The 24,003-nt window shown below is 36.5% G+C and overlaps 3 protein-coding genes and 1 long non-coding RNA gene across 5 annotated transcripts; 3 read left to right on the forward strand and 1 right to left on the reverse strand.

Moving 5' to 3' along the window:
- Positions 1–7,126: 7,126 nt before the first annotated feature.
- aox5 (aldehyde oxidase 5) lies at positions 7,127–23,746 on the reverse strand. The gene is made up of 35 exons (XM_059569313.1): positions 23,604–23,746; positions 22,791–22,848; positions 22,422–22,518; positions 22,123–22,231; positions 21,272–21,398; positions 21,119–21,180; positions 20,948–21,028; positions 20,725–20,805; positions 20,498–20,639; positions 20,328–20,420; positions 20,087–20,238; positions 19,796–19,889; positions 19,562–19,671; positions 19,144–19,328; positions 18,741–18,903; positions 18,561–18,650; positions 18,308–18,477; positions 12,431–12,557; positions 12,117–12,239; positions 11,893–11,989; positions 11,665–11,789; positions 11,457–11,590; positions 11,178–11,265; positions 11,007–11,093; positions 9,985–10,176; positions 9,569–9,799; positions 9,345–9,440; positions 9,114–9,242; positions 8,963–9,037; positions 8,811–8,863; positions 8,576–8,690; positions 8,297–8,362; positions 8,000–8,188; positions 7,482–7,649; positions 7,127–7,286 (listed from the first exon to the last, which is right to left on the reverse strand). The coding sequence occupies exons 1-35, from the start codon at positions 23,715–23,717 to the stop codon at positions 7,236–7,238; spliced, it is 4,074 nt and encodes a 1,357-aa protein (XP_059425296.1). The 5' UTR covers positions 23,718–23,746; the 3' UTR covers positions 7,127–7,235.
- Positions 7,661–9,476, forward strand: LOC132159729 (uncharacterized). The gene is made up of 2 exons (XR_009437900.1): positions 7,661–7,907; positions 8,013–9,476. It is a non-coding gene; the product is annotated as an uncharacterized LOC132159729 (long non-coding RNA).
- Positions 12,792–14,204, forward strand: LOC132159726 (hatching enzyme 1.2-like). Of its 2 annotated transcripts, XM_059569315.1 has the most exons (5): positions 12,792–12,936; positions 13,018–13,096; positions 13,219–13,359; positions 13,443–13,560; positions 13,648–14,204. In XM_059569315.1, the coding sequence occupies exons 1-5, from the start codon at positions 12,868–12,870 to the stop codon at positions 14,036–14,038; spliced, it is 798 nt and encodes a 265-aa protein (XP_059425298.1). In that variant the 5' UTR covers positions 12,792–12,867; the 3' UTR covers positions 14,039–14,204. The 2 variants fall into 2 exon arrangements, with proteins under 2 accessions (XP_059425298.1, XP_059425297.1); XM_059569314.1 differs by having other exon boundaries at positions 12,853–13,096.
- he1.3 (hatching enzyme 1, tandem duplicate 3) lies at positions 14,638–16,405 on the forward strand. The gene is made up of 5 exons (XM_059569316.1): positions 14,638–15,154; positions 15,245–15,320; positions 15,439–15,585; positions 15,665–15,782; positions 15,894–16,405. The coding sequence occupies exons 1-5, from the start codon at positions 15,086–15,088 to the stop codon at positions 16,288–16,290; spliced, it is 807 nt and encodes a 268-aa protein (XP_059425299.1). The 5' UTR covers positions 14,638–15,085; the 3' UTR covers positions 16,291–16,405.
- Positions 23,747–24,003: the final 257 nt, after the last annotated feature.

The raw sequence follows: 24,003 nt of genomic DNA on the forward strand, positions 1-24,003 counted from the left end.
GCTTATTTTCTAATGTAACCTATCGCTGGGCTAACTATGATTAGCAATGTGTATTATTTCAAGAGACCATTTAAAGGATGGCACACACATCTATCACTGTATGTTTGTTTAACATTTAAACTAGCTAGTGCGCTGAAGGTTGGCGACTTTTCACCTATAAAACAGAAACTTGCTGATTTACTAGATAAAACCAACACACCAGTTCATATGCATAGATTATTTAACTTGATATGAAGTGTGCACTGCAAACACGAGCATTATTTATGATTATCTCTGTCCAGTCTGTATGCCGTATTGCATTCAAACACAATTGTCTTCTTGATTTCTGTGAAGGAATGTCTGTCGGGATCCGGTAAAACTTTAGTTTTGAAACAAAAGTTCCATTCCTTATATTCTGGCAGCCGAAAACACAACGAGAAGACATTTTAAAGTCAAAACCTCAAACTTTTAGCGCACCTGCTATGAGTTCTGCCTTATGTTTTGCCTCCAGCTAGAGCGGTGACATCACAGTGACGTAGGCGATTAAGGGGTCTATAGCTGTGCCAAGAGAAATCTGAATCACCCACTGAATCTTGCAGAGACGGCGAGCATGAACAGGAGCAAATTTGGGTAAGTATTCTGATTACCGTATTTTTCGGACTATAAGTCGCACCCAAGTATAAGTCGCATCAGTCCAAAAATACGTCATGACAAGAAAAAAAAAACATATATAAGTCGCACTGGACTATAAGTCGCATTTGTTTAGAACCAAGAACCAAGAGAAAACATTACCGTCTACAGCCGCGAGAGGGCGCTCTATGTTTTCCGTGGTATACTACAGGAGCACTGAGCAGCATAGAGCGCCCTCTCGCGGCTGTAGACGGTAATGTTTTCTATTGGTTCATTTCTATTGGTTCATGTCAAATTAATTTTGATAAGTCGCACCTGACTATAAGTTGCAGGACCAGCCAAACTATGAAAAAAAGTGCGACTTATAGTCCGAAAATATGGTAATTATTTTGTCATTTTGAATAGTATTTATTTTAAAATTTAACGCCAGTACATCATATTAAGTTAATGCATTGAGACGTTTTTTTTTCTTCCATTGCATGTATAATTTCATGATAATTTCCCCATCCCCCATTAATATAGATACCCCGTTACCCATACTTTATTATTTAATGAAGTAGATAAATTATTTAAAGTTCGTGGATAAATGAACAAATTCATATGTAGTGAATCCTTTATACTTGACTCAAACCTAATTATTTCCAATTCCTCAAAACGTTGTTGAACAATTTTGTCCCGTTGCTTTTATTGACTCTTTTTGGGCTCCTCCCTTGACTTTATGCCTCCACGTCCCTCCGCTGGCCTCATAGACAGTAAAAGATTGCCTGCGAGCTTCTCCTTCGGTCCATATGGTTATTTCTCTACTGTGCGACAGAGAGTCGCAGGTTATGACGCAATCGTTAACCTATTTTTACAAAATTTGCTTCTACGGGGCCATAACGTAAGATGCAAGGTAATGGAGCCTTTTATACATTTTCATTTTCTTTAGAAATAATTAATGGACCTAGCGAACCCTGCCCCCCTAGCGATTACACTTACAATTTTCACCTGGTATTTGATAAAACAGCCGAAAAATCAGATGGGGATGAGCTGAAAAGCTTAGTAACTACCCAGAACATTATTTAAAAAACGCAGTCTTAGCAATGTGCTAAACCCCATAGCAATGATGTTAACAATGATTAAAAACTAGCAAAATTTTAGCAGACTGCATGTTAAAATCTATTTTGTATTTTACTAGGATAATGGGAAAATAAATATTATTGCAGGCTAATAAAGTTAGAAGTATTTAGAAACATTTTGTTGTACTGAACGTCTTGAACTACATACTGCCACCTACTGATGTGGAGGTAGCATCACACAAAAGCATTTACTGTCACCAAGCATAGAAAAGATGAATTTGATAATATTTACATTTGAATAATGCTTACATATATCAGGGTTATTGTATTTACTAAAATCATTAAAAACAATTAATAATGTAAAATAAAAATATTAAAAACGTAATTTTATGTAACATTTCTTGTTTCTATTTTTGTTTAACATGATATACCAGAACAACTAAAATTTAATAAAAAGTAGTATGAACTAGGTAATTTAACTGTGTAATATAAACAAGATAAACAGCAAAAAAAATAAAAACAATTAATTTATAAAAATAATAATTTATTGAATAAAAATGTATTCAAAATGGGTTACTGTGTGCGTAAATGTAAATGTGTGTATGCATGGATGTGCATTTATGAGTCTATTTTAAACAACACTTGTTGGATGTTTCGGCAAAGCAAATCGCCTGCATGTCGAATTGATCAGCCTATAAACAGGACGCTCTTTGTTTCTCTCCATCATGACTAATAGGCAGCTGCATCTTGGATAATAACGGACTGAAGCATGTGGTTCTAAATGTGGTGAAAACATGTATAAGTAAAGTTAAACTGTGCAATTTATGCAACACAAGCAGCACCAACAAACTGCAAACTGTTTGACCTCCCAACTAGGCTGGAAAAAGCTAAATTGGCTCAAACAATCAAGCTTGTTTGGTCAAAGAATGGTATATGGTACAGCACATTCGATGCAAAAAAAAAATTTAATATAAAAAACCATATGACCAAACCACATATCAAAAGACTGTATTTGACAGGATCCAATGTAACTGTGCTGTCTTGTGCTAGACTGTGACTAGCCAAACATGAGTTTTCTTCTGTCAGCATCTCCACTGCTTTAGTCTGTGATTATAAGACCTGAGTAAACACTCACACACACACGCATACACACACAAAGAAAACACACTCACTTAATCTCAGTTAACAGATCCAGGGCGACAGTTACAGAAGGGACTGGCTTCATGAAAACCAGAAAAAGAGTACAGAAAATATGATGAATACAGACCAAAAGGTAAGACAGTGAGTGAAAAAACTGGACAGAGATGAAAGGAATACAAGAGAGCCATGTCATGGCTGTAAAGGTGTGATGGAAAGCAGATGTGTGTCTTTCTGTTCATAAAAAGGGGGATGGAAGGGAGAGAAACAAAAGAAATAAAGGAGGAACAGTATATGAACATGTTTAGCGCTCCACACATACAAAAACATCAAGGCGGTGACAAAATATTGTGGGAATAATGAGAAACGTAAACCTCTCCATAGGTGTCTGAATAGGAAAACAAATATGCTTGAATGGCTGCAGCATAAATTTAAATTCTTAACTAAAAGAATATATGATTTATTTATTTACTTTTTGCATTATACAGTACATCCAGAAGGGCTTATTCATGAATCACACACAGACTTAAAAAAAAAAAACTGCTTAAATAGTTTGTAAAACTGTTTAAGCATCTAACTTATCATAACAATATACCAACTAATAGACTTATGGATGACATATGCGTTCATTCTGTTTGTTCAGTACGTTTCATAAATGTGGCCCTGTAGGCCAGCCAGTGATGTGCTGGTTAGCTTTAGCATGATTAGCATCTTTCTCCACTGACAGACATTTAAAATTAGTCAAGAATTCTGACAAAATATTTTTGCCTACTACATATGTAACCACAGATATTTCATTATATTAAAAGTAGATATTTTACCAGTGCTCGATTCCATCAATCATTCAGTGTTGTTGTGATTCCCTGTGGCTTCAGAAGGATTGATCACACGGCTTTTACAGTTTATTTGTCGCCTAAATAGGTTCTGTTGCCATTAGCAAAGATGGCATATTCGAATAATGGAAATACTAATGGAGAGCTTTCTCCATGTATTACAAACCTCCTTAAATTTAACATAAGCAGCAAATAAAATGGCAGAGTTATGTAAGATAGCTACTTAAAAAAGTAGCTTTGTTGTTCCTTGGTTAGCTGTAATAGGTTGCTAAAACGTTTCCCACTGTGACTATCAGCAGATGTTTTAGTGGTTTATGAAACAAATGTATCTGAATCTGTTCTTTTAAAGATGCTAATCAGATGTTTGTACACAAATATGGCACTTTTTTGAACATTTTTTTAAATTTTTTTATTAAAAAATATATATATTTCTAACGGACAGCTTGGTAGATCTGTTTAACAGCTGCTCTTAAAACTGAATCGATGCTGTGTAATGGCTCTTTAAAACAGTTTTGTCATGCTATGTGGCTACTTAGCTTGATTCTGTGAGAGTTATTCTACTTCAAAAAACCACTTAGCCAATGTAATGCTTGTGAACAATGTACTTGCTACTTCTGACAATGATTCAGAGACATATTTTAGCAAGGCTAGCTAGGTGTTGTAGTGCCGTGGCTAAAGATCCCAGCTAGTAACAGTAAAGTTACTGAAGTGAACCATTAGCCATGATTGTCAAGAAATCGAAGACTCATGGTCATGTTGAGTGAAAGTAAACATTCCATTACAATGATTAGCAATGTGTAACCTTGAGTCTAGCTTAACCTTTGCCACTGTTCCTCAAATGTATATATACAATATAATATATATTATATATATATATATATATATATATATATATATATTTCCACAGAAATATTAAGAAAATCAGCATATTAGATTGATTTCTGAAGGATCATGTGACATTGAAGACTGGAGTAATGATCACAGGAATACATTTTGAAATGTTTAAAAGTATCCAAAAAATCTGGTAAATGCAGCCTTGGTGAAAAAAAAAAAAAAAAAAAAAAAAAAAAAAAAAATATATATATATATATATATATATATATAAACATTACAAAAAAAAACATATAAGGGTGTGGACCACTCAGTAGAGGCATTTAATAGGCGTGTCTTAAACTGCATGTACTTGAGTAATATAATTTAGAATTTAACACCTTTGTGTGTGTGAGAAGTTGTGTTTATTGACATGATTTTGTCAGTGCCATATCTCACGCATAACTGCATGTGTGCGTTTTTGCATTTGTGTTAGTGTGTTAGTTAATCCTAAATGCCTGTTGGGAGAGATTTCTGACTGTGTAGGGTATTAAAGTGTGATAATCTCTGTAGGGGTTCCCTGATCACACTTCACAGGGGGTCACAGCAGGGTTCCTGTATGTGTGTGTGTGTGTGTGTGTGTCTTCGGCTCATTAACAGTGAAAAAGTCTGTAGTCTTGAGGGGAAACTGCTGTGAATAGCCTATGATTTCGTAGTTTAAAATGTGATTTCTTTAACTTAAAAAGTGGAAACAATGAAACATTACTCTTTGTGTTTAATATATGGATTATTCTGAATAAATATAACTTTATGTAGAGCTGGGTTTGGTGGTTGTTATTGTTCTTGCTTCTGCCTCCATCTTGTGGTCAGATGCGTTAATTACGCATTGGCGTCTGGCGCCATCTTATGGTCAGGTTTAAAATGTACGTTTATGCAGAACTAGCTCAAAAAGAGAGGAATCGCCATTATACCCATCAAATATATCATTGGGTTTGCTGAAGTCTTCCTCAACCAGGTTACATTCTCCTAAACCATGCCACAGTGTCTTTTATATTAATTTAAATGAACTACAAATGATCTGTTGGCATTTATGTGTGTTTACACCGAAGGCTGCCGCTCCTTTGCATTTTTATAAGGATGGGGCTGTGCTATGAGCCACAGCAGAACGAAAATGGGCCAAGGTGTACACACTAAAGTCAAACAGGTACCGTTTCCAGCTTTGTGCACTTATCTGCAACCATTTCATAGTTTTTGGGCTGATCTCAGCTGTTTTCTCAAAGGTGGCGAGTCGAGAGCTGAATATTCCTGCTTCTCTTATCCACATCTCTGAGACCAGCACACAATGCGTCCCAAATAAATGCAAGTCTGTTGCGTCCTTTAGTGCTGACGCTAATGGAATGGCTGTGAAGATGCCGAACACCAGATTTTGAAACACCGGATAATATGGACAACATGATTTGATGACCTTGAAGGTTCTATGATCCACAGGAGGCAAATTTGAAGAAATCATAAAATGCACTATAAAACTTTTTTAAGCTTTAATATCTGTTTTTCGATTGAAATCATACTTTTACAGGATGCCTGCCAAATACTCTACAACAGACTAGAAACCAGTCAGAAAGAAGAATCCCAAAGGAGCATGGCAGAACTGGGTAAAGTGGACAAACTATTAAAACACATTATGTAAGATGTTTGTATTAAAATGTCCAAAAACTACTTACACAGTGTGATATATTTCATGCAGTTGTGTACTTAGTTATCCCGAAAGTTCCTAAGGATTTATAAATGGGCTGCAGTGAGATTGAGTTCACTTCTGTGTGCATTTATTTCGATTTTGTGGAATTATTGTGGTTCACTTTATGACTTAAGTGCATTTAAACATAATACTGCAACCAAGTTTTGTTATTTCATACAAACGTTTTAGTGATTTTCCAGATCTGTTCTAGATGTAACATCACTGCAAACTAAAGCTGATCCTCTTGTTTCAGGGGATCAGACAGCTGACAATGTCTCTGGACAGTTCTGTATTCTTTGCTATTAAAAACGCTGTGACTGCAGCCCAAATAGAGCAGTTTTAACTGACCCGTTTCAGCCCTGCATCCCAAGAGCGGGCATGTCTGGCTTGTGCCACACACAAAGATGGTGTGAGAGTTACAGTAACCCATTTGTGCTTTTTGAGTCTAAATCTAGATTAAACTAATACCTAGTCAATTTAAATATGGTAAAAAAAAAAAAAAGTTATTTGACTGTGATATTGAAATATTAATAACGTTTTGTTTTTGGTAGGTTGCACATAGTATTTCAGCCTCTGAACCAGCTCAGCCATGGGCTCTGAACATATGACAACATCATCATAATCCTGTTATTATGTTTTGTTCTGATTTAAAGCCCCTATCAAATCACAAGACATTTTGTTATATCTAAACACAAAGCCACCTGATTTAACATTCAACTATTATTAACTATGATCTACTAAAACAAAAACAAAACAAAAAAACATGCATGCAATCATATCTCAAGAACTATTTATTGTTATTCAAGCTTATTATTAAAATTTTTATTTTAATCTCACATAAATCGGTTCACGTGACACTTAGGGTTTGCTTTAACAGTTATTATAATAAATGTGAATTAAATAAATCTACATCCTACTATTGACTAAGAAAGTTATTAACATTAACTGCATAATAAAAATATTAAGGAAGCCTGATATCCAGTTTATGAGCTCAAAGTCTCAATGAAAAGGAAGTGACAGCTTGTTTAAATGAGGCATTACAAATGTTTTTCTTCACACGTTGATGGCCCAAGGTTTGGTTTTTACTTTCCTGTCTGGTGAATTCTGTTTGAGAGAGAGAGAGAGAGAGAGAGAGAAAAAAGTAAATTATAAAATCGTACATTTATTCATAGGAGCTAGTAATAATGACAAATGAAATCTATTAAATGTATTATAGTGTATTATAATATATTAAAAACAAAAATGTAGATTTTTTTTAATTATGAATATGCATTTACTGTATAAACAATGTTCACTGACCATCTTGGTAAAGCAGTCTTCACAGGCCATACGTATCTTTTCTGCAGTAGCAGGAGAAGAGAAAGGAAAACTCTCACTCAGGCCTCTCTCTCTCCTTGCGGCTGCAATTGCTTCTTTAATGGCGAAGAACAAAGTGCAGCCGAAAAACACAGGAGGCTCCCCGATCCCCTATAAAAAAAATTAAAAAATCCCTTTATAACCAATATTTCAACAAATAATAAAATCCCACTGTGCATAAATATCCTGTTTTATTCAGAATGTAATATTACTGAAGAAGTAAAGGTTGCAAACATTGTTTAATGTGCTCAAATGATTGAAGTCTGCTGTTAACCTGCCTGACCTGAAGAGTTTTTTTTTTTTTTTTTTTTATCATAGAAGCCTAGACGCAAATTTGGTAATTGTTATGTCTGCAGTTATCACTGAAAGGTAAATATGGCTAGTTATTTGCTATTTATTTTTACTTAAACAGCTTTGATTTTGTTTGAACTTGTGTTGATATTCAGGGTTTTTTGTCTTACCTTTGATGAGTAGATGGCGTGAGGATTGTCTGCGTTTCTCAGCAGGTGGACGTTAAGCTGAGGAGGGATGTCACACAGAGCTGGGATTTTATACCGAGAGGGTCCCCTGGTCAACAACACACCCTCAGGAGAAAACTGCAACTCCTCTATAGTATAGAGCCCAATTCCCTGGACAAAACCTCCCTCCACCTGTAAACGCACACATTTATCAATATCTGTAGTTTATGGTCACTGATTTATACCCTAATTAACTAAACTGTTTTTATCTGAGGTACAATAATAACATATCTTAAATACCTGTCCAACATCCAGAGCAGGGTTTATGCTCCGGCCAACATCCATCACGATGTCAGTTCTAATGTTCTGTAAAATATAATTTCACAGTCCACAAAATTGTAATATTCAAAGTGTAAACTTGCACACAATCAGAAAAATTGCAGCTTTATGAATCCAAGCCATAGACACACGTCAATAACTGCTCATGAATCTTTACTGATATGATATCTAAGTTCCATAGCCAAATCATATTAATATTTATGAATATAAAAAAAAAAAAAAAAAAGACAAGACAAGCACCTTGTGATCTCCTGTCAAGCAGTCAATTTCCACCTCTGAGCAACAGGCCCCGAAAGTAAAGTAGTAGTACGCGTTGCCTTCACTCTTTTCCCAGTCAACACTGGTATGGGGGCCCCTGGTATAAGCAAATTGTTTATAAAATTGAATATTTATTTATTATTAAGACACTTTAACAGTATCTAATCCCAGATAACTCAATATTTTTCTTTACGCTAGTACAAGGTTAAAGACATACATAAAGAAACCTGTTGCTGACAAACTGATCTTCTGGCAATATGCTTCCACAACCTGGAAACATAACAACAATTAAGTGATTTTAATTTGGCTGTCCATCAGTAATTAAGTTTGTATTATACAGTTGAGTACTTGCATGTCAATCTTACTAACCAGTTGTTGCCAGGTGAATTGGGGATGTTTCTTAATGAGTGGCTCCAGACGTCTCATCAGTTTCTCACAACCATCCTTAATGCAAAATAGTACAATCTCAGTCGTGAAAAAGACATTTGTATAAATACTATATCAGTTACTGTTCCTATACCTTGACTGCCATCCCGACAGCATCCGTGCCAAAGGATGCAGCAGATGGCGCAGCATTGGGCACATTTCCTGTGCAGGTCTCCTTGATGTGGATCGAAGACATTGGAACCTTCAGAATGCGACTTGCAATCTGCAATTTGAATGTGAAGGTTGACATTACCAATCTCTAAGTGGCATATTTCATGTAATATTTGTATTTGAATCCATTGTTCAACACTGAGACTCATCGCACCTGTATGGCTTTGGTGTTGATACCTTGACCCATCTCGGTTCCTCCATGTGAGATCAGAACCGATCCATCTTTGTAGACGTTTACCAATGCTGCTCCCTGTAATGAATTCCAAATAAATGGTCCAATATTGGATATTCTTTGTAATAGTATTGACAAATAAATAGTGAAAAGCTTTAAAGTGATAGTGCACCATTTTATGTGCTGTCTTGCACGTTTTCACCCACCTGGTTGTAGAAACCTTTGGAGAATCCAATTCCAAATTTCTGTGGGACAATGGAGATCCCTCTCTTCTTCCAGTGGTTGTGAGCATTAAACTGCTTGATGGACAGGCATCGATGGGTATAGTCAGATTTCTCAAGACACTCATTCCAGCACCGTACCATGTCACAAGGAGAAAAGAGCTGCTTGTGGTGGGTGTAGCATTTCTCGTCCTTGTACATGTTAATGTCTCTCACCTGTACAATAGATTTATATATTTTAGATTGTGTATTTAGAGAGTTCAAATGAAAACTCCAGTTTTATCATGATCGGACTACAGTTGTAGGTTTTTTAACATAAATTTTTTTGTTTGCCAGTTAAAATCTTAACCCATTAAGACTGTTTGAATACCATTTAATCAACTTTAAGTATTTAATCCCACCTGGTGTGCAGGTAAGCCACACCTGGCAGCCACCTCATGTAACACGCTCTCAATGATGGTTAACCCTTGAGGTCCGCCAAAGCCTCGGAAGGCTGTATATGATGGTAAGTAAGTCTTGCACACCAGTCCACGTCCTCGTAGATTTGGAATCTTGTAGCCATTATCCATGTGAAGGAGAGCTTTCTCCATGATCTGGAAGTAAATTACAAAAGATACAATGTATGTGACTTAGAGACTGACCTATTGTGAAGGCTTCCGATATGTATGGCTGAGCACTGCTTCTCTCGCTCTGTTATGTTGCTTCTACTGGCTGTTTATTATAGTAGGTATGCAAAGCAGAGAGACATATGCAGGATACCCTCTTCTGGAGACTGTGTGGGAAGTCGTGGCCTAATGGTTAGAGAGTCGGACTCCCAATCGAAAGGTTGTGAGTTCGAGTCCCGGGCTGGCAGGAATTGTGGGTGGGGGGAGTGCATGTACAGTTCTCTCTCCACCTTCAATACCACGACTTAGGTGCCCTTGAGCAAGGCATCGAACCCCCAACTGCTCCCCGGGCGCCGCAGCATAAATGGCTGCCCACTGCTCCGGGTGTGTGCTCACAGTGTGTGTGTGTGTTCACTGCTGTGTGTGTGTGCATTTCGGATGGGTTAAATGCAGAGCACAAATTCTGAGTATGGGTCACCATACTTGGCTGAATGTCACTTCACTTTCACTTTTCACTTTCACTTTCACTTTCATATGCAGTTAATTTGCATTTAAAGTCATAAACACAGAAGGAGCTCTGTTTTTAGAATCGCCTCAAAAAAGGCAAATTCCAGATTTTATAATAAAAGATCTGTGGGTATTTTGTGCTAAAATTTCACTGACACATTCTCGGGACACCCAAAACCAATAATACACCTTGTATAAAGGGGCATAATAGGCGCCCTTTAAGGTAACCTAGCTCAAAGTTCCAGGGATTGGTAATTTATAAATTTAAAACATTTCATTTTTTCTGGTTTAAGTCTTGAAAACCAACATACAAAAGAGGATTCATCAAGAGTGCATCCTCCATTACTGTAGTATGTGATATCAGCAGCCAGGATTGTTCCATCATTCAAATATCCAACCTGTAGGAAAAAGGCAGAACATAAGCTGTTGTTTTGTTGCACATTTATCCAGACAAAATACTGTTACCAATAGTAACACATTACCTTGTACTTTCCCAAGAAAGGAGACCTGCCACTGGTGATTAGCATGTCATCTTCACGTTCTAGTACACATCGCACAGCACGGCCAGTCCTGTGGTTAAATTTGAGTGTACAGACAGTGTACTTAGCTTTAGCATTGTGTAAAAAAAACCTTTCATAGTATACTATCTTTGCATGCCACAGAAACAAGTAAACAGCATTTAAGATAAGCAATAAAGGAAAATACACAAGCAAATAAATAAGAGTCCTTCTATAAAAGATACAAGTCTCATATTGCCATACTTGTAAGCAGCTGTAGCAGCGATGGCGGATAATGATGCAATCTTCATGACTTTACCCCCAAATCCACCTCCTAGCCTCTTCACATGACACGTGATCTTATTGGAGTCAATTCCGAGAGTGATGCCCACCACTTCCTGTTAAAAATAGGAAATTAGTCCAACAATTGAGAAATAAACTCATCAGTTTATGTCAATGGAGCAATACAGACCTGAGTATAAGCTGCATGCTGACTGGCAACATAAAGCTCCAGTTCACCTGCCTCTTGCTTAGGAATTGCAACCAGTCCCTGAGTTTCCATGTAGAAATGTTCCTGACCACCCATATACAGCTCACCTGTGAAATGATAATGTGCATTGTATAAAAAATTCAAATACTAGTTTAAAAAAGTATTTTGTATGGAGAGATTCAAATTAGATTCCGATTTAATTGTACAAACCCTGTAGTATGTGGTCTGCTTTCTCAAACCCTTCTTCCACTTTTCCTCTTTCCAGTTTTCTCTTGGGATCAAAAAATGACTGGTGTTCTATGGCCTCCTTAAAAAAAAAAAAAAAAGAAAAAAAAAACCTTGATGTGATTAGTAGAATTAGATAAACCTGCTGCTCCTCGTCTTTTGATTAGCACTCCATTATAAATTATTTTCCGCATATGATTTACAAATACCTCTATAGTGAAAAAAACAGGTTGGATGTCCTCGTATGATATGACCACCTGCTCGGCTGCTCGTTTGGCTTGTTCTCTGGTTTCAGCCACGATGGCACCAATAATCTGCCCTACACAAATGACCTGCAAAGGGCAAACCGACAAGACACAACATTGCAATGTACCTGAAATGCAAAATAAGCATTCTTGACTTAGAAGTAGTAACAACTACTAATGTACAGTATAGTAAGGCTTGAAAAATATAATCATTTAGAAAATATAAATCATTTAGTATTCCGATGTTTCTTTAAAGCAGATAATATTTATTGTGGTACCTCCTCTTCAGCAAAAAGCTCCTCTGGGTTGTTGAACCAGAGTCTTTGATTCTGACCAGGAACATCTTTGGCAGAGATGAAGGTGACCACTCCAGGCATGGCTAGAGCCACCGATGCATCTATAGAGCTTATGTAAAGATAATAAAGTTGAGACAATGAGATTTGGATTGTCAAAGAAATTAAAAATTGTCCAGCCCATATATTCTATGAATTAGATAAACAAGCTGGAGTACCTCCCTTTATTTTGCAAGGCTTTAGACTTAACGGAGTGTGTACTCCCTTTGGTTAAACACATTAGTCTCTGGACACTAAGACCCTATCCATAATCCACCAGTAGACCCACCTACTCAGGTGAATATAAAGTCCAGGTCTGACAGCACAAAGACACCAAAGCTCAGCACAAGAGCATCCTGAACATCTCTACACACTGAGACGACATGGACACAAGAGCCTCCCTCTCCATTCTGCTGCTGCTTTTTGGCATCTCACAGGCGTCTTCTCTCATGGTAAGATCAGGTCTAGACTTTGCCTTAAATTATGAATGTTCCTCAAATAAGTCATTTTATCATCTCTGTTTCTGCCTCCAGGAGGAAAGGTTTGAAGGAGTGTTTGTGTCAGAACCTGAAACTCTGGACATCACTACAAGGATTTTGGAGTCCAACAATGGTCAGGCACCTTGTAGATTTCTTATAAATTCATCAATGTGTTTCAGAAAATAGTGTTAAACTGCAGTCGAGATGTATAGATATGTTTTATTATTTCATAAATATGTTTCTCTTTAAATGCAGGATCTTCTGAAGTCTTGATTGAAGGAGATCTTGTGTTTCCCAAAACCAGAAATGCTCTCTACTGCTTTAACAACAACTGTTTCTGGAAGAAAAACTCTAAGAACATAGTGGAGGTCCCTTACATAGTGAGCAGTGAATTCTGTGAGTGAATCTCCTTCATTCATTGAACAAATCTACGATTCATGTAGATCTAATTTTAAATCTGTTGTCCTTTTTGTTTGCAGCGAGTTATGAGAGATCAGTGATTGCGAACGCCATGTCCACCTTTCACTCCAAAACCTGCATCCGCTTTGTGGCCAGATCAACTCAGGCCGACTACATCAGTATTGAGAACAAAGATGGGTGAGAACAGTCATACCTTTTGGATTATGTTTACCAACTTTAAATCAGATTGATATTTTCTAACATCTCTTATTACTCTCCTCTCAGGTGCTACTCTTCTCTTGGCAGAACTGGTGGTCAGCAGGTGGTCTCCTTCAACAGGCAAGGCTGTGTGTATCAAGGCATCGTTCAGCATGAGCTCAATCATGCCCTGGGCTTTTACCATGAGCAAACCAGGAGCGATCGTGACCAGTACGTCAAGATCAACTGGCAGAACATCTCTCCTGATATGGCCTACAACTTCCAGAAACAAAATACCAACAACCAAAACACTCCATACGACTACGGCTCCATCATGCACTATGGAAAAACCGCCTTCTCCATCCAGCCTGGGCTGGAAACCATCACACCCATTCCTGATAGAACAGTGCAAATTGGACAGAGGCAGGGAATGTCCAACATCGACATCCTGAGGATCAACAAGCTTTATGGATGCTGAGGATGAGTTTTAAATGCATGTGGTATGTCAGATAATTTAATGTAGTACTCGTTCCCGTCAATGGAAAATCGAATGATGTGATGGTATTTGTCTTTTGTTGGTGTGTAACTTCTGTCATGTGTGGCTGAGTAAGGACAAATCAAGTTAATAACAAATTTAACATGCAGTCATTTTTGTATTAATTTTTTTCTTAAAATCAAATGTCTGATGTCATAAATTATCAGAAGACACATGTTTGCTTAGCTTTTATTTTGTCTTCCGGCATAGTGGGGTAGCATTGACATATGCTAGAATGAAAAGGTGTGTGCTAACTGTCATAACAAAACAAAGCTTATGGAAGACACAGATTTAAGCTCCAGGACAGAGCAAATCCTCTTTTACTCTTGGTCAACACCCAAATTCTCTCATTTTGTCGCAAATAACAAGTACAACTGGATTCACTAAATCACTCAGATTTATTTTAATTTTAAAAGTATTATGACATACCCATCACACTCATGCATACTACATCAACTTGTATTTGTCTTTAAAAAAATTAAAAGGAAATAAAAAAGGAAAGTAACCTTAACCTTTTCCTAAAGTAACTTGGAGACTTGTAAACATTTGCCAAGAAAGGGCTAGGGTTAGTGTTAGCTGGAAGACTAAAGGAATATTGGGTACATTTAGGTGGTAGTAAATACCAAATGATGATGAGCTGAATTATGACATCTACTCCTCAACTCAAGATGACGCACATGATGTATTCATTTATTGTAAATCTGTCTCGAGAGAGTTTTGACTACACACCCTGTTTACCACAGTTTTGGGTCTGTTCTTACAGTTTAAAAATTAAATTTGTTAATTTCAGTGGATTAGTGAAACAATATGTGCTTTCTCTGGTTGTGCAAGTTTTTGGATTAACACGTAAATTCAGACAATCCTTCCGTTAGACTGAGGTTCAATGCCTGGTTGACCCACCTACATAGGTTAATATAAAGTTCAGATTCAACCATGCAGTCACCAAATTTCAGCTCAGGAGCATTCTGAACATCTCTACACACAGACGACATGGAACCAAGAGCCTCCCACTACATTCTGCTACTGTTGGTTGGCATTTCCTTGGCGAATCCTGTCAGGGTAAGATTCTAGTCTAGTCTCTCAATGCACTGAGATAAACTTTCATTGTAAGAGTAATATACAGTTCAACTTTCCTTTTTTCATAATCAGAAGCCTGGCCCTCCTGCATTCCAACCAATACCTGGAAATGTTGACATCACTTCAAAGTTTCTGGAGACCAACAAAGGTCAGGCATCTAGTAGATTCCTCTGAAGGGTTCCACAAAATTGGGCAGTATATCTAAAATGTGTTAGAATGTGCAAATATTGAGTTCTTTCATTAAAAAATTTTTTTTTTTACTTCAGGATCTTCCGAACACCTTCTTGAAGGAGATCTGGTGTTTCCCAAAATCAAAAATGCTCTCTACTGCCTCAACAACAACAACAACTGTTTTTGGAAGAAAAACTCTAGCAACCTAGTGGAGGTCCCTTACATACTGAGCAGTGAATACTGTAAGTGAATCACTTTCAGTCATTAAGCATATGCATTTAATTTGTATAATTTTTTTTGTTTGTTTTATTTTGTTTGCAGCCTCTATTGACATCTCAATTATTAAGAATGCCATGTCTACCTTTCACAACAAGACTTGCATTCGCTTCATACCCAGATTAAATCAAACTGATTACATCAGTATTGAGAACAAAGATGGGTGAGGACAATTATACTACACAAAAACATTTAACTGGCCTAGCAGAAACTCTTTCACAATGTGTAGCTTTTTAACACAGAGTGATAATATATTGATTCTATTTTCTCTTAGGTGCTACTCTTATCTTGGTAGAATTGGTGGCAAACAGGTGGTCTCCTTCAACAGGCAAGGCTGTGTGTATCACGGCATCATTCAGCATGAGCTCAATCATGCTCTGGGCTTTTACCATGAGCACACTAGGAGCGATCGTGACAAGTATGTTAAGATCAACTGGGAGTATGTCCCAACTGATAAGGCAAGCAACTTCCAAATACAGAACACCAACAATCAAAACACCACATATGACTACAGCTCCATCATGCACTATGGAAGAACAGCCTTCACCACCCAAGCTGGAAAGGACACCATCACTCCCATTCCTAATGCAACTGTGGCAATCGGACAGAGGCAGGATATGTCTAACCTTGACATCCTTAGGATCAACAAGCTTTATAGATGTGTTGTTTGAGATAATTGAATACGGTTTACCCATCCACAGATTATTAATGTAAATGGTGATGGTCTATGTCTTTCATGGTTTTTCCTAAATGATGTTGGGGGGATAAAGCAAATAAAACTTCAAGATGAAATATGAGCCTTAATTTCTTATAAAAAAAAATTTATATATAGAAAAAGTCGAAATAGTGTAAATTTGAAGTCACTTAGATGCCGTAATTCAACAATAATGTAAGATTATAGCAGTGATATCTGCAAAGTATCAATATATTTACTGAAAATTACAAAACTAGAGGGTTTTGACTGAGAAAATCCTCAGCAGACAAACATAATCACATCTTTACTAACTAGAACAAAACGTACAAAGTCCCTGCTGGCAAGGTAGTACTTTTTCAAAGTTCCGGAACTTTTGGGGGCGGGACTTGGGCGCTAAACATGCTGATTGGTTGAGTTCACGTAGCATTGTGATTTCAACCACCATTTATTCAGATTTTTTTCAAAATATTACTGTTATTGTGTCATGAAATTTAATTGTAAAAGTATTTCAGTCAAGAATGTAGTTGTTTAAAACTCAAATCTGCGGTTAATTTATAAAAACAGCCCCTATTTAAAAATGTGTTTCGCTGATTTCGAAGACGATCAGCTCCACGCGATCAGCGGGAGCTCAGTGATCATGTATCCGCCTAGAGCAGTCTCTACTTGGCTAGTCCTTCTGACATTCGCCGCTGGATCTGATGTCTCTTTAGTGGTTAAACATAAAATATATTTAGTTTAGGGTAAATCTAACAGGTAATCTTTGGCCTGTATTCAATTTATCTATATGTTAAAATTTAAATAAAAAGAAGCAATTGATATAATATTTCATTTCATTGTAATGGCTGTATATATATACATTTCCCTGAACTAAGTACATTTCTGCGGCTATTATTATGGTTAAATGAAAACAAAAGGAGGCAGTGGTATTTGATATCCTATTTCGTTTTATTGTAAGTATACAGTGAGGAAAATTGCAGAAGCCAAGGCTAGCTGATTGATGTTTTCAAGTACGCTGCTGTTTGCAAAATTACCGGATTTACGTCGTCGCGGATATCACACTCCTGAGTCGAATGTGCAAAGTCTGAACAACGGAGAATGCACGTCCAAAATTTTTGTACCTTGTATTGAGACACATATGCAGACCTACGTCACCAGACCATTTGTCTAATCTTCCCGGTACTTTAGACTGCGTTGGAAATGCAGAAAGCAACAGAGGTCCCTTACATAGTGAGCAGTGTATTTAGTTAGTTGTGTGAGTTAATCTCCTTAAATCATTAAGCAATCTATATGATTCATGGTAATGTCATTTTAAAGTTGTTGTCATTTTTGTTTGCAGCCTATTATGACAGACCAGTGATTGCAAACGCCAAAACCTGCATCCGCTTTGTGGCCAGATCAACTCAGGCTGACTATATCAGTATTGAGAACAAAGATGAGGGAGTACAATTTTATAAATCATAAACATTTAACCAACCTTAGTCCAAAACAATGTTTATATTTATATATGTTTCTTCTCTCTTCTCAGGTGCTACTCTTCTCTTGGCAGAAATTGTGGCAAGGTGAGTTCCTTCAAAGGGCTTCTACCACAAGCAAACCAGGAGTGTTCGTGACCAGTACATCAAGATCAACTGGGAGAACATCAAACAACAGCAAAACACCAACAACCAAAACACTCCATACGACTACACTTCCATCATGCACTATGAAAAAACGATGATGGGACTGTGGAAATCAGACAGACGCAGGGAATGTCCAACACTGACATCCTGAGGATCAACAAGCTGTAGGGATGCAAAATTTACAAGAAGAAGAGGAATAATTAAACATGTAGCATGGGTCTGTTGATGAAAAAGCGGATTCCTTGTCTAGTGATGGTTTTTCAATTTTGGGAATGTTTGATAGGGTTGAAAAAAATAAAATGAAACAAAAGGATCACATATTTGTTGTTTAAATATGCTATTCCATGAATAATGAACTAATATATTTCCACTTACATGATCTTTGCATGAGGCCTGGTGCTGGTAACCATGGAAACAAAAAGTTCTCCTTTAACAGATGGAATGTCATCGTAATATATAGCTTCTCCTGTAGCCTGCTGAAGGGCAGCCTGGTGTACTTTGGGACGTCCCACCGGGTCATTAGAAGATTGAGTCTCTGGTACAAGCTATAATTTCATTGGTAATGAGAATGTTGTTAATCACACTTAATATGAAAATGCAAGCTTTGTTTTAAGTCAGGTCTGCCTACCTGGAAAGAATGGTTTCCTTGTGGCACCTCATTTTTGAAGGTTTTTAATGCGCTGAGATACTCTAATGGCAAATCATTCATGCCAACCTCCTTAAGCGACAACATAAGAAAAAGAAAACAATTTAAGTTGGTATTAAGTAAATTGTTCTGCTTTTAAACTAATAATTGTCATAATCATACCTTCTGTTGGAGCTCCAGCAGCACTTGCATGTAAAACTTGAAAAAGAAGCTGAGTACTAGAGCCTTGCGATACTCTTCCTTTCCACCAGGGGCAGTAGGGGGTATACAAATTTCTTCTTCTAAGAATTGCGTTCCCTCTACCAGAAGTTTCTCATCCCATTTACTGCAAAGCAAAAATCAGTGTTCAATGACTGTGATGTATGCAATTTAGCAACACAAAATAATACAAGTAGCGGTATTTACCCGATTTTCTTTGTTTTTTATTTTGTTAATTTAATGGTTAATTGTTGGCTTTTCTTTTTCTAAGCAATGTATTTGTTACCTTTAGTATTATAGTGTACAGTCTGTTCTCTCATTTACAAGATTTTGAATGTGAGTTATGGAGACCTTCAGATGGCTGTACCTTCCTATAAGCTCTTTACAGGTGAGTCTGGCTTTTACCAGAGTTGGTCCCACACCTCCATAAAAAATGTCTAGGTTTTCCACTACATTTGAGTGATGTCTGAATGCCACCTTCATGCCAGAATTCACTATGGAGAAGGCGAACTCTCTGCGTTGTGCCTGGCGAAATGCTGACACAAACTCCCACTGTAAAGCAAAGGGATAAGCGATTTGCTTTTTTTTTTAGAATGGAAACTGAAATTCATATTGTATTTGTATTGTAAAAATGAATTTGTGGTTAAAAAATTCAGTAGATGGAATTAGCAATGACTAATAGTCTTTTAGGGTAAGTGTGTTTGTTGAATCTTGAATAGTTTTGTTATATATGCTTTAGTTCTAGTATTAACTTTAGTCTGCATCCTCCATTTTGATGAACGTACCGGTCTTGAGTGAGGAATGTCAATAGCCAGCAGAATTTCATCTGGTCGTAGAGCTGTTTTACCAAAGTCTGTGAAAAACTCTTCACTTAAACAAATCTCTCGAGCACCATCTGTATTAAAGCCCAATGGAAAAATGTAATTCTAATATAACTTTCCATGTCAAATATATTGTAAACTGAGAAATTTTGCAAAAAGGCAGTAATAGGAAATTTTTTACAAATATAATGGCATTACCATTAGAAACAATGTATAGTGTGCATTCTGCCGCTGCTAGTATGCTGCTCAAGTCATATTTGGGGTTAGCACTCAGGATATTTCCACCAATGGTCTTGAATTTCCAACATAAACAAAGATGTAATTTAGACAAGCAATTAAACACAAATTTGTCATCAAAATTACTTTTGGGCTTGTATGAAATGGTAATTTAGCAATACTTCATTAGCTACCAACTTAATATCATTTTTGTGTATAAATATTTCAGCCATTTAATTCATCAAAGTATTTTTTTTTTCTTTTGCTACTCACAGCCATGTTGCGTATCTGTTTGCTGGCCAAACTCTGTAATGTTTGAATGAGGGCCTGGTAAACCCTACTTTTCTCTGGCCCGAGTTCCTCGATTCCTTGCAGAAGAACATCCTTCAAAACAGACAAACTGCATCCTGCCCCTATAGTTACACCTTAATAAAAGAATGTTGTTGTTGATTTTACTTTGAGCTTCAATATTTGCTAACTAAGCATATGAAATGGCAATTTATCCATGATTTACCATTGTTTCTCCATTTGATAGTTCGAAGTTCTGGAATACTTCCACCATAGATCACCAAAGGATGGACAGTTCCCTTCAGATTCATCTTTGGCCCTGTATAAGAACAGAAACAGGTTGGTTGGTTGGATGGATGGATGGATGAATGGATGGATGCAATTCTTGAAACCAACCTATGGTTGTGTTCCCAACCAATAGAGGTGCGTTGGGGTATTCAGATTTCAGCTTGATTAAATCTTTCAGATCTGCTGGGGAAATCCACCTGACCTTTTCACCCTGGAAGGAAAGTCGTCCATCTTTTTTCTTTCCAATAATCTGTTGGATATAATGAAAAAATTAAATAGTGGTTTGAAATGTTCACATTTCTATTAGCTAACACAAGGACACACAGTTTGCTCACCAGTAACTCTGGGGGAAAGATCAAATCCTGAGTTGGGTCAAGGGGTAAGACATTATCCATGCTGAAAAGTTCTCCAGATATCTACCAATAATACCAGTCGTAGAAGAGTTAATAACCTAGATTCACCAATCTCTGTCTTTTTATAACAATAATGAGATTACTATTGTAATTAGTGATGATGTTTAAGAAATTATAAGATTTTAAAGTGTAAATATTATCTTACAATAGATTCATTGTTGTGAGAATTGCTGTTTTCCATGCAACATTTTCCATTTCCGTCACCATTTTGGCAAGATATCGGAGTCTGTAAAAATATGAATCAAGTCACTATAGAGCACATAATTGTTTGATTTGTAGATATTGTTTTCTTTTTCAAAGAGTTAACAGTACTTACATTGCAGAATGTTTTAAATCCATCAATTATTGGTCGATATCCAGTACAACGGCATAGGTTCCCTTAGAAGAAAGAAAACAGAATGTTTAAATTCCCGTTTTCTGTGCTTGAATTCATAATTCTAAAAATGATAATGATAATTCTATTAAAAACCTCCTAGTGTCTCTCGAATGTCCTCCATGGTGGGCTGTGGGTTATTTCTAAGTAATGTGTACATGGACATCACCATCCCAGGAGTACAAAACCCACACTGAGACCCATGAGCCTTTGCTATACGCTCCTGATGAACAACAAAAGTATCTACAGGTAAATGGTGTGTTCTGGATTACCCATTCAACATATCCAGTGGTGAGCAGTAACTAAGTATTTTTACTCTATTACTTAAGTACAACTTTCAAGTATCTGAACTTTACTGGAGTATTTTTATTTTGGGAAATTTTTAAATTTACTTCTCTACATTCCTAAGCATAATATCACACTTTTTTCTCTAACACATTTCATAAAGACACATTGTTCCTTGTTATTTTGAACTGGAGAAATCATCACACACTACAAGACGGTGTTTGATTTGTAAAGGAGCTGATACTTTTCAAAAAGCCTGTTAAATGGATTCGCAATCACACTGAACGAATCATTTGCTAATTTTATTGAGCACACTGCAGCTGTTCTTGAGTCAACAACTCACTGATTCAAATGATCCGATCAAAGCGAGTCTCCAGTTTACAATTCATAGAATTCACAAGTCTTACTCAAAATGAGCCAAGAACAGGAAATAATTGGCGCTACTATCACTTTTAATATTGAAGTACGCTTAATTAAAAATAAAGTACTTTTTTTTACTTGAGTGAAATGGAAAGGGAGTACTTCATACTTTTACTGGAGTAATATTGCATTAGGGTATCTGTACTTTTACTGAAGTACTTGACTTGTGTACTTCATCCACCTCTGAAAATACTTGTTTTGAAAGATGATTTATAGTTTGTTTGTGAAGGAGAATCAGGTACCTGAACAGGATGTAGTTTAGTCTTGGTGCTTCCAATGCCTTCGACGGTCACCACCGCTGCACCATGCAGAGAACAAATGGGCTGTAGACATGCATTTACCGACCAGTGACTGAAGCACGCGTTAAAGATTATAAAACCACATTTATTGATGACTTTTTCATTTAAGAGAGTTACATCTAGAGATGTGTAGCAACATCTGTATGGTTTGATGCAGAAAAACACAGGTAACAAACATTGCTTTGTTTTTTCATCACATCAAGATTTTATGCTGTTAGTTTTGTTATATTAGTGAAAGATACAGCACAGTCTCCTGGATAGGGTCATATCTGGACACCATAACAGTACAGGCCCCACATCCACCTCCACCACAGCCATACTTTGTGCCTGTCAGACCCACTGAACACAAAAACAACACATTTTATAAATTTCTTCCTGTAAGATGTGCAAAATACTGAGCCTTTAAGGAAGTAGGGTGATGAAAAAAAAAAAAAAAAAAAACGCAAACGCAAAATGCAAAGTTTCTCTGGGAATACAAATGCATTGAAATATAATTTTCTCTGCATAACTTAAACACATTTAAGTAAATATTATAAATATATTCAATTTAAGTATAATAAATATACGTAACTTCACCTTTTGAGAGCATTGTCACATGGAAATTACCATACCTTTCCTTCGCAGGTAAGCCAGTAACATCTCTTCTGGATCAGCATTCTTCTCCACTATCTTTACATAAAAACAACAAAAACTGACAACTGTGCTCAAATTTTGCAATAACTATCAAGCCAAACATCATTCAGTGTGTGCCACGTGACATGATTGGATTTTGGAGACCAACCTATATATCACATGTGTGACAGATATGTATGTTATGTGTGTGGGAGGGAGAAACACATGATGGACTGTCTAAAGCGTAGAAAATCATTTTCATGGTATCATACTGCATCCAGCTGACTGTCATGTGCCATGATTCTGACATGCATGTTTAGTCATGCCATTTCATCCTCAAACAGTTGTTGGTCCCTAGTATTTCTTTCCCTACCATGGAAGTCAATGGGGAACAACAATTGTTTGGTTCTTCACAATATCTTCTTTTGTGTAAAACATAAGAAAGAAACTTATACAGGTTTGGAATAACATGAGGTAAATAATGTAAATGATGAAAAAAAAGGATTATATGAACTGACACTTTGAACATTTTGATATTTATCTCAGTAGATGTAATTATAATAACATCTAAATAACAGCTTTCCTTCTTTCACGATATTAGCAAATTAAGTGAAAAACTAATTTAATATTGTATACTTTTATTTATGAATTAAATCAATATTAAAGCTATAGTAATATACTAATAATATTATGAGCCAAAAAAAAAAAAACTATTAAGACAAAAGTCAGGACTTTACCATTTTCAGATAAGACAAATCACACATAAAAAAAAAAAAAAAATATATATATATATATATGTAATATAAACATACCTTCTTCCCATTAATGTAGAAGACAAGCTCACTGTTCACAGATACAGATGACATGATGAGTTGAGAAGGATCGCAGTGCTCTGTTACTGGAGATGCTCCTGGTTTACTGACCATCAACTGAATGAGCAACTGACTGACTCGCATCACATGTTACAGGCTTTGCTTGGCCTTTCATGGTTAAAATACAGGAATGCGTAAAGAAGACATGCATGCATTGGCCTTTTCCTCCAATGTTATATATTTAATTATCCTTCAATCACTCATTTCACTTCCTGCTCTCAATTCAATTCAATTCAATTTTATTTGTATAGCGCTTTTTACAATACAAATCCTTACAAAGCAACTTTACAGAAAATTACATGTCTACAATATTTAGTAGTAGATTATAAGTGGTGACTGT

This window comes from Carassius carassius, chromosome 16 (genome assembly GCF_963082965.1).
Source record: "Carassius carassius chromosome 16, fCarCar2.1, whole genome shotgun sequence".
Classification (NCBI taxonomy): Eukaryota; Metazoa; Chordata; class Actinopteri; order Cypriniformes; family Cyprinidae; genus Carassius; species Carassius carassius.